This window comes from Nicotiana sylvestris, chromosome 5 (genome assembly GCF_000393655.2).
Source record: "Nicotiana sylvestris chromosome 5, ASM39365v2, whole genome shotgun sequence".
Lineage (NCBI taxonomy): Eukaryota > Viridiplantae > Streptophyta > Magnoliopsida > Solanales > Solanaceae > Nicotiana > Nicotiana sylvestris.
In genome coordinates this window covers 172,252,263-172,263,474 of record NC_091061.1, presented here as the reverse complement: position 1 = coordinate 172,263,474, position 11,212 = coordinate 172,252,263, and the positions used below count along the sequence as shown (strand labels likewise).

At 34.8% G+C, this 11,212-nt stretch overlaps 1 protein-coding gene across 1 annotated transcript; it reads left to right on the top strand.

The window, feature by feature from the left end:
- Positions 1 to 457: 457 nt before the first annotated feature.
- LOC104225484 (putative WEB family protein At1g65010, chloroplastic) lies at positions 458 to 3,740 on the top strand. The gene is made up of 3 exons (XM_009777290.2): positions 458 to 706; positions 1,043 to 1,199; positions 1,789 to 3,740. Exons 1-3 carry the CDS (start codon positions 687 to 689, stop codon positions 3,598 to 3,600), a joined length of 1,989 nt encoding a protein of 662 aa, XP_009775592.1. The 5' UTR covers positions 458 to 686; the 3' UTR covers positions 3,601 to 3,740.
- The last annotated feature ends 7,472 nt before the right edge of the window (positions 3,741 to 11,212 follow it).

The window sequence follows — 11,212 nt, the reverse complement described above, 5'->3', positions numbered from 1 at the left end:
TGAAGATTTTTTATTTTTGTAAAAAAATCACTTGAATTACACTTTAAATTAGAATTTTCATATTTGACTTGGAATTCAAATAATATCCACTTGTAACTCAAAATTTTATGTCCAAACTTCAACTTTCAAATAATGACTAAAGTATTTGCAAGGCACAGTCCGGTACGCAAAGCATTCCGTGTTTATCCAGTATCCGAAGAAGGGTCGCACCTTACTCTGATGCAAGCATCGATGAGTGATTCCACGGCTCGAACCCGTGACCTATAAATCAAACTTGTTTGAGGTTGTGTTAATTAACTCATTAAAATCAAAAGTTGACCTTAATCAAGGGCAATTTAGTCAATTGACACAGATCTCCTACCATGTCTGCAAAATCTTCTTCTACTAGTGTATAACTGTATATACATCCCTTTCACTTTGTCTCATTCTGAAAAAATCTTTCTCTTTCATACCTTTTGCCGTTACTGCATTTTATTACCAAACAAAACCCCCGCCAACCTCGGACTTTGTCATAAACCGTAAACTTTCAAAACAACTTTTTTTTTTCCCAAACACACATAAATACTGGAAAAAATTACTTATATTGGTATATACAAAAAAAAGGTGGAATTTTCTCAGTTTTTGTGTTGATTTTTCCAAGAATCTTCCTAGAGAAAAAAAGAGATTCAAACACGTATTCAAACAAAATGTTACGTTCAAAATCAAGGTACCCCCTTTTAATATTTTTCCTTGTTATTATCATTATATATTAGCCTTATTTTTATTTGGGTGTCGATATTATCTAAAGTGGTGTAAGTTTATATAATTCTTTTGAAGTTCAGAGATTTTCTCGGATTTTTCTGTTATTTTTTTTTCATGTCAGGTTTCTAACCTAAGGTTTTCGTTTATGGGTTTCTCTTTGTTTTTTGTCTCTTGTTTACTTTAATGGTTTGAGTTTGCATGATATTTAATTAAAAATTGAATCTTTTTGATGTTTTAATGTTTGAGTGTATGAGAGTTAATTAAAGATTGAATCTTTTTGATATTTTTGGGGGATTTGTAGATCTGATATAGGACAAAGGAGCCATTCTTCAAGATTTTCAAGAGCAATTTCTGCATCAAAGCTTTGTAGAGGTGATGCTTTGGGTTGTCAAATTGATTCAAACGCCCTTGTTTCTCTTGAAAGAAATAAACCCTCTAAAGTTGACCATTTATCTGAGGTATTTATTAAAATTTTCCAATATTTTGTTGTAATTTTTTGTGTAATTTTTTAGGAATTATGCAATTAGTTTTTATAGGGTAGGGATAAGGTCTGCGTATACACTACCTTACCCAGACCCCACTTATGAGATTATATTGGGTTTGTTGTCAGTGTTGTATGCAATTAGTTTTCAATGTCGACCCCAACTCGTTTAGTACCGTGGGTTAGTTGTTGTTGATACAATTAGTATTTGATCTTTGGTGTAATTTGTATATTGGATTTCCTCCGTAACGACAACAACGCCTCTATTCCAAGCAAGTTAGAGTCGGTTACATGAATATTCACTGATCATATCGCTCTATTTAAGCTCATCTCTCACCCATATACATTAAGGGCAGCCCGATGCACTAAGCTCTTGCTATGCGCGGGATACCGGGAAGGGCCGGACCACAAGGGTCTATCGTACGCAGTCTTACCATGCATGTCTGCAAAAGGCTGTTTCCTCGGTTCACCCATATACATTAAAAAAGAAAAGTACTACTAGAAGTTTTTTATATTTTCTACTGTCGTATAGAATTTTAATTCATTCTTATTTTTGGCGTTTGTAGAATCGGGTGAATAAAATTTTGCTGATGCAAGAACAAATGGGACATCTTGAGGAGGAGTTGAAGGAGACAAAAGAGCAATTAAATTTTGTTGAAGGAGAAAAGAATAGAGCAATTCAAGAACTTAAGGAGACGAGACAAGTTGCTAATGAGGCTAATCAGAAGCTAAATGAGGGATTATCACCTAAAAAAGCAGGGGAACTAATTGCTGAACTTAAGGTTTTGAAGGAATTGAATTCTAAAACTCAAGAAGAATTGAAGATTAAAGATAAGAATATCGAGTCGCTGAGGCTGGAGCTCGAAAGGGTGAAGAAATACGAGGTCAAGTTAGCAGAAAAAGATGCTATGTTAGGAGGATTGAGAGAGGAGATGAATCATATGAAAGCATCTGAAGTTCAAGCAACAGAACAATTGTCTGTTTTTAAGAAAATGGTTAAAGAACTAGAAGTTGAATTAGAGCAAAGGAAGTTATCCGAGTCGAAAATATATGATTCGTTTGAGTCGCAGATGAGGCAGTTTGAACAAGCTAAGATCGAACTTGAAGAAGCCAAGCTCGAGATGGCTTCACTTCACGAGAAGGTTGGATCGCTAGAGACTTCTTCGAAGAGAAATAGCGGGCGCCTTAATGGTTTTTCCAATGGGGAGATCGCCAATTCTGTGAAAAAGGAACTCGAAAGCCTTAACTCTGAACTTGCGTTGGCAAAGGAGGATGTGGCTAATGCGCAAGAGAGGGAGAAAATTGCCCTTTCAAAGGCTAAGAATTTGAACGACGAGATAAGCTTGCTTAAGAATGAAGTTAAGTTGGCTAGTGAGGCAGAGGAAAAAAGCAGAAAGGCGATGGACGATTTAGCATTAGCATTGAAGGAAGTTGCTACTGAAGCGTCAGAGGCCAAGGAGAAACTCAGTGCTACTCTATTAGAGTTAGAACAAGTGAAAGAGGAAGCGGGAAAATTGAAGGACATGGTTAGAAATACTGAGGCCAGATATCAAAAACTCTTGGATGAGGCGAAAAAAGAGACGGACCTATACAGAAATACAGCAGACAGATTGAGATTAGAGACCGAGGAGTCACTTTTAGCGTGGAACGGGAAGGAGATGGGGTTCATCACTTGTATAAAAAGAGCTGAAGAAGAACGAACTCTGGCTCAGCGCGAGACGGAAAGGCTTGCAGAGTCTCTTAAAGCAGCCGAGGATACGACTAAAGCAGCAAAGGAAGAAAAGTACAAATTGAGGGACATATTGAAGCAAGCTATCAATGAAGCCAATGCAGCAAAAGCTGCAGCCGGCCTAGCTAGAGATGAAAATTCTCAACTCAAAGATCGGTTGGCTGAGAAAGAGGAAGCTTTGCATTTTCTCTCTAGAGAAAATGAATGCCTTAAGACCAATACACCTGCAGCTCATGAGAATGTTAACGAGTTCAAACGCTTTCCTCCTTCATCGTCAGCAGAATTCAGAACTAAGGAAATGGTTGAGGAACATATAGAGGATCATAAAGTCAAGAAAAGTTTCAGTGCTGATCTTAGAGAGCTGAAACTTCAAAAAGTTGACGATTCTGATAAGGATGAGATGCTTAAGGGCTCAATATTTGATCCAACTTCTGTCACACCAAAGTCAGAGCCTCGTACACCACATTCCCTATCTCATCGCAGGAGAGCGTCTTCACCTGCTTTAGCAGATGATGCAGGAAAACCAAATACAAATCCAGATTTTAACCATTCCGATGAATCAGATAGTGATAGGAATTCTAGTAGTAGAAGAAAAGCATTGTTCCGAAAAGTTGGTGATCTCATAATGAGGAAAAGTTTCCATATATAAGAGAGAACCATCTTCTGGATAGTAACTTTTGTATTATAATACAGGTTGAAATAGTACAGTTATGAACAATCCTACTCATGCTATACAAATGTGTTCCATTTATACAAGAAACTGCATCCGCTAAGGTGTGTTCGTTTTCATTCTCTTGTTTGTTTTTCCTATACTGTTAGCTCCATTTACTATTATTATTGAATCAAATTGTTTAGACAGTATGAATACTGAGCCATCTGCGTAAGCACTGAATTATCTCAATGCTTACTGTGGACATTGTAAAAATGCTGCTTTCTTACAAATATATTTTGTATGAGCAAATTTATGTTCTGCACTCTATCTCTCAGACACATTTGTGATCTTCATATATATATGTCTAGTGGCACGGTGAGAATTCTATGGACTCACTGACAAGGTTATACTTAGTATTTGAAATCCATTTGATCTGGAATGAATGTGATTCCAGTTCCAATATACAAGGTATATGATATAATTTCATATAAACTTTAGTTTACCGAGGACATGACTCTTGATAGGAGAATGTGGAGGTCGAGATTTAGGGTAGAAAGGTAGTAGGCATTTGAGTGTCTTTCCTTTCATTTAAGTAGTGGTAGTGTTATCTTGTATTTCCATATTCCTAGATTTCTATTACTACCTGGTTGCTTTCGTTCTGGTTTTTCTATTATCTTGTTGGTGTTGCTGCTTCTTTGACTTTCTCGCTAATGTATTTCTTTCTCTATTCTATTGTGATTGATTATGCATGCTTGCTTTGAGCTGAGGGTCTACCGGAAACAACCTTGTAGGGGATAAGGTTGCGCACATACTACCCTCCTCAAACTTCACTTGTGGGATTACATTGGATATGTTTTTGTTGGTGATTTCAAGTACTATGGATTTTCAAAATTTCAAGAATCTAATGTAAGGAGAGCTTAAAATTGAACTGTCTGTTCTTGAGATCTTGGAATGGAGTGGGTAATATCACCATGGCGTATGATTTGTGATTGCTCTGCCCTTAATCAGAACTCTTGGGTTTAAGCTAAACAAAGGACTTTTCGGTAGGGAATGCTTTGCCTGTTTAGTGGATGTACCCAATATGAATCTACATTAGTCGAACCAGTGAGTTTCAGCTATCGAATGGTTAGACCCGAAAAATAAAGAAAGGGGGTGGAGTTGCTTTGCCTGTTTAGTGGATGTACCCAATATGAATCTACATTAGTCGAACCAGTGAGTTTCAGCTATTAAGTGGAGTGGAGTGGGTAATTAAGTGGAGATGAACAAGTTTGGTGTCATGCTTTCAAGAATGTAACATCAAGAAGGGTTGCATTGCTCCTTTGAGTTTTGTCAACTTGTTTGGTGAGGATTATAACATCGTCTAATAAACATATAACCTTTTTCATATTCACATAACTGTTTTACTGATTAGATCATCTTATTTTGGGTTTTTTTCACTTGTAGCCTGCGTCAGAAACTATTTAGATTTGGTAGTCGAAAAAGTACATAAAATTAGTATAATTTTTGCATATAATATACAGAATACACACATATATATATAGGGTTTTGCTAACCTACTACAACTATGTAGTAGGTTAGCATTGTATACACTTTTCAGTTCTCCAAAATACCCCTAGCATCACATCAACAACATATGAACTAATTGGGGTTTTTTTGTCATTTCCTTGTTCAATCTTCTTCTTCACCCTTTCAATCCAGCGTCAGAATCTTTGAAGGATATTAAATTTGGCTCTATTTTCATTTTCAGTGGGGATTAACAAAAAACTCCATTAACATTAATCCAAAAACTAACCCACTTTCAGAAGGGATTAACATATTTTTAACTCCTCGTCCTTCCGAAGAAGCTCCAAAAACTAAACACAAATCTCAAAAAATAACGTATTGTTGTTTATGAGATTTCCAACATATCTATTCTTTAATTCAGCCATCAAATGTTAAGCCAAATCTAACCAATTTCTTTGAGTGAAGCTTCTGATCTTCTTAAGCTTGTAAACCCAGCAAACAAAAGTAAAACCAAATCTAATCAACTTCATTGTTCTGAAATATAAACCCAGAAATCAAGAGGTAAAATAAAGCTAACCAATTTCATCTAACCAATTTCTGACATTTTAATAGGATTGATCTAGATGGAAATGGATTCATCTCATCGTCAATTTATCTCACTTTTTTGGTAACCTAACTGGGTGTGGTACTGTGATTTAGATGGGTGTGATTCTTTCTAAGTGGATGTAGGAATTGCGCAGAAGAAGTGGAAGGTGTTTAGGTGGAAATTGTAGAGAAGAAAGGTAATTTTTGTAAAGACAAAAGAGTCCCTACATTTAATGTGCTGATGGTAAGCAACCCCACTTCCAACCGAGAGGTTGTGAGTTCGAGTCTCCCAAGAGCAAGGTGGGAAGTTCTTGGAGGGAAGGATGCCGGGGGTCTATTTGGAAACAGTCTCTCTACCTTAGGGTAGGGGTAAGATCTGCCTACACATTACCCTCCCCATACCCCACTAAGTGGGATTATACTGGGTGGTTGTTGTTGTTGTTGTTGTGGAGCCTGATTGGAGATTGCTAGGGGTATTTTGGAGAACTGAAAAGTGTATAAATGCTAACCTACTGCAACTATGTAGTAGGTTAGCAAAACTCATATATACATATATATATATATATTATTTTGAGAGCGGCTATACTGTGTCATTTTTCCTATTTATACCAAAGATGAAGCTAAGGCGGGTACAAGGTTCTCCCATTATTAGTCATTAAGATGCTTTGCAATGAAATGGAAGCATGAAGATGAGTTGCAAATAAAATAATTGAACCAATGTCAATGATTAAAAGGCAATTAATCCACACAAAAAAAGTTTTGTAATTATTAAGCAATTTCCCTTAATCAAATTATTGGTTAGTAGTTAAGGCGTTGGAGAATTTCAATTCTTTGTTGCCTTTCATTTTGGTGGAAATTTCCATGAAGTAGGTGCTCTAACAAATTTTGGAGATAAAAAAACTCAATAACCAAACTAACCTGTGAGTTGTGGCTTTCTTTTTTAATTAGAATAATTTTGTGATTTTCTTTTCTCTGACTTAGAATAAATACAACAAGCTCTTTAGATATTTTTACAATTTTTTTTCCCGCTAAATTCATAAGGAAGGAAACCCAGAAATATATGTTTCGACAATATGGCTGTCATATGCCAAGTAGAATATGATAGACAAAAGGGACGCATTCCTTGTTCCTCTAATAGCTATTAATGTAATTTGTTTGCACTTTGATCAAACGAATTTATATATATAGTGATTTCATCAACTATTTTCTATTTTCTTTGTTAATATTATGTTATTTACATTTCGAACTTTTACTTAACATTTATCGTTTAACAAACATAATAAAATTAATAGAGTAAAAGAAATATAAATCACCGGAAGGGGGTGGCTGGAGTGTTGTGGATACAGGGGCGGCCCGTCCATAAAGCAGGTAAAACAACTGCTTTATGCCCCACATTTGTGGAGGCCCTATTTTATTTTTACACCTAATAGGCTATACATAAATTTTAATAAAAACAAGTTATTGGAAGAGAAAAAGTTTGATTTCTTTATTTAATAAATATAGAGATGAAGGATTTACAACTGCTTTGATTTCTGCCAAGAAAATTGCATTTGAAATTAATATCGAACCTGAATTTCATAAGAAACATGCAATATATAGGAAGAAACAATTTGAGGAGAATGTTAATAGTGAAATCTCAAAATCTCTCGAAGAGTCCTTTAGAGTTGATTACTTTTTATACATACTCCCTCTTGTCCATAATAAATGATTTTCTAACCCTTGTTATGCCCCTTAAAAAAATATTGACTCCTAGAACAAAAACATATTTTGACTAAATTATACTTAATTAAAATTTATATGTAGTTAACTTGACACATAGAGATATGTAAATAAGGGCAAATTTTGAAAAAATAAAGTCAATTCCTTCTCCATTATATAAAAGGACACTTATTTTGGACCAAAATAAAAGTCAAAAAAGTCACTTATTATGGACCGAGAGAGTAGTAGACAATGTTATTTTTTCACTTTAAAATAAATTTGAACAATTAAAGGCATACGAAAATATTTTTAATTTTTTATTCAGTAGTAAAAACTGAGATTACTAGATGATGAAAATTTAAAAAAATATTGCCTTCATCTTGAATGCTCTTTAAATCATAATAATCAACCCGATATTGATAGTTTTGGATTTATTTTCTGGATTAAAAATATTTAAAAAATAGTACAATTAGAAGATAACAGTTTTATTGACATACTCAATCAAATAAAAAGATTTGATTATTTTTCAAATGCATATATTACTTATAGAATAATGCTAATAACTCCTATTACCGTTGCTTTAGCGAAAAAGTGTTTCAAAATTAAAATTGATAAAATCTTACCTAAGATCAACAATGTCTCAAAGATATTAAATGAATTAACTATGTTGTCAATTGAGAAACACTTATTAGGAGAAATTGATTTGCCTCTAAAAAAGTTAGAAAAATAGACTTCAAAAAAAATATTATTAATAAAATATTAAGGCCCTTCATAATGTTTGGCTTTAGGCCACGAAATTGGTCGGGCCGCCCCTGTGTGAATCAAATGAGTTTTTTTATTTGGGCCAATCTGTTCAACTAATTTCATCGGATACTGGCTAGTCTGCTACTATTATTATAGTACTTGTCGCAAAAGGGTAAGGCTGCGTACATTCTTTACCCTTTCCAGACCTCACTTGTGAAAATATACTGGGTGGTTGTTGTTGTTGATGTTGTTTCTCTTTTTTCCTTATCTTGAGTGAAATGATGCAAAAATATTTTGTATGGCCAACGGGAGGGACGCATAATTTTGGAAAGAGAAAAGGGCTAAAACTACATTTGTTTGTACTTAATGGAGGTCTAAATCTTAATCATTCAGATCTCAAACATTAAGTATATTTATTTTTAAAGTCTAAATCTTAGTCATTCAGATCTTCATCATTAAGTGCTTTATTTTTTTTTACTTCACAACCACTTAATGCGTCTGAATAGGTCTGTATGATTAAGGCCTCATTTGATTTTTTTACGATTAAAACGCCTGAATCTGAATACACATCTCAATATCAAAATGTGTCTTAAGATTAAGACATTTGAATACACATCTGAATATTAAGATGTGCTTTAAGATATGAATACTAAATGATTAAGACTGTTTGTTTTTTAAACATCTGAATATATAGAATTTATCTTTATTTAAAAATTAATGGACGTAAATTCAAATAAAATACTATTTAATCTAATATTCTATCAATAACTAACACACACACACATACACACACATATGATAATTGGTGGTGGTGATGGCTAACGGAGGTGCTTGTGAATGCTAACTAGAGGCGGTGGTTGGTGATGATTTTGGTTGATGGTGGTGGTTCTGGATAGTAGCTAGTGATGATGGGTAGTGATAGCGATTATGGTTGAGGATGGTGGTGGTGGTGGTGGGTGATGATAGTTAATAATGATGGGTGGTTGTGGTTGTGGTTGTGGTTGTGATTGAGGAAGGTGATGGTGGATGGTGATAGTTTATTAGTTTATAATGGTGGACGGTACCGGCTATGGTTGTTGATGGTGATGGAGTGGCTGGTGATGGTAGTTGATAATGGTAGGTGGTGGCGGTAGTTAGTAATGAATGTGGATGATAGCATCTTAATGAAATTAAATCTTTGTTATATATCTTAATCATTCAGACCTATTCAGACCCATTAAGTGGTTGTGAAGTAAAAAAAACAAACGCACTTATTATCTACATTTTACCTCTATTATACTATCCGGCCAAATTTATCCCTACTGCTATACTATCCGACCAAATTTACCCCAACCATCGGCAAATATTTAAAAATTACCCCTTGATATGTTAAGTAATCCAAAATCTCCCAAATTCCTTTTATTTAAATCACTTATTGTTCTTCTTGTTCCACTATTTTCAGAAATTACTATTAATGTGAAGAGTCCATTACTCAAATAGTCACTCAACTTTCCGAAATTATCTACCAAAGTCATGTTTCTTTCGTTTGTAACAACAAAGTTACTTAACTATGCCGATAGCACTCAGAAGGTCACTCAACCAGATTTATCAAACTTTTGATCGCCAAATACCTATTTTACCCTCTAAATTATCAACTTTTATCTTTTTTTTTTTTGCTTTTTTAATATTATAATTTTTCCCCTCTTTTTTATCAACATTATGGACTTACCTATATAACAAAAATATTTTATTTAAAAATAAAAAAAATATTTTTCCAGCATATAAAATGTCAAAATAATAATATAATTGAGCATAATATTCAAGAATATGTAGTGTATGTTACAAAAATACTTTTATTTTAAATAATTATTTTTTATAATACGTACATGGAATATATGTTTTAAAACTTTTATTTTCTTTCATTCTAAATTGTGTAAATAATTTTTTGAGTTTTTTTTGTTAATATCAAAAGTATCATTACAAAAAAATGTTCTAATTAGCTTTCTACTGTGCTCAATATTTTATTATTCTAACATTGTATATGCTTAAATACTATTTTAATTTTTTAATTTATAAATATTTAATGACCTGGGCCTACACTATGCATATATTGTCCGCTTTGGGTCCCATTCACACGGTTTTGTTCTCCCTAGTTTCACTGGGGAAAAGGCATATGCACATGTAAGTCCAAGTCTTACTAATATAGCCCAAGACTCCCCCTCTCTTTTCCGATATGGGATTCTTGCGAGCTACAGTCCCACTGCATTCACCCCACCAACATGAAACAACGTCCTCGTTGTGGGTACCCACCCATCATACTAGGTGAGAGTCGGCTCTAATACCAACTGCGGTTGCGACTCCCGTAGATGCGAAAGACCAGTCGCAGAAGCGGAAGGTGCCAATGAAGGCAGAAACCACAGAAGCGGTTAAGGAACCGCACCTGCGATGGCATAGGTGCGGGTTGTGCATCGCAGATGCAAAAAGTGAAGGGTTAAGTGATGACCGCAGAAGTGGCGCTTAGGACCGCAGAAACGGTTGCGCAGGAGCGAGTACTGGACCGCGGTGCGAAAAGCCTAGGCCATAAGATATAAAAGAATTCCTTCGCGATTTTTGAGTTGTTCTTTACCATTTCAAGTCGGTTTTAGAGCTTTTTGGGAGATTTTGGATAGGGATTCAAGGGATAACGTCTGGAGGTAAGATTTTTTAACCTAATAATCGATCCTAAGGCATTATTTCACTGGTTTGGCCTAAGATTAATGGAAATTAAGGGTTAAAAATTGGGGATTAGGGCTTAGTATTGGAGACCTTGACTTGAGGATTTGAGGGGTCATTTGTGATCGGATTTTGAGACTTTTGATATGTATGAACTTGTAGGGGGATAAGGAATCTATTGATGTAAATTTTATCAAATTCTGAGACATAGGCCTGGGGGTCGGGTTTCGGTTAATTTCGGGATTTATATTATAAATTGATTATTTTCGCATGGGATTCATTCCTTTAGCGTATTTTGACATCGTGATTCTGATTCTGGATAGATTCGACGTGAGTTGAGGCTGATTCAAGGGGCAAATGCATCGCGGGCTAGAGTTTGGACCGGATT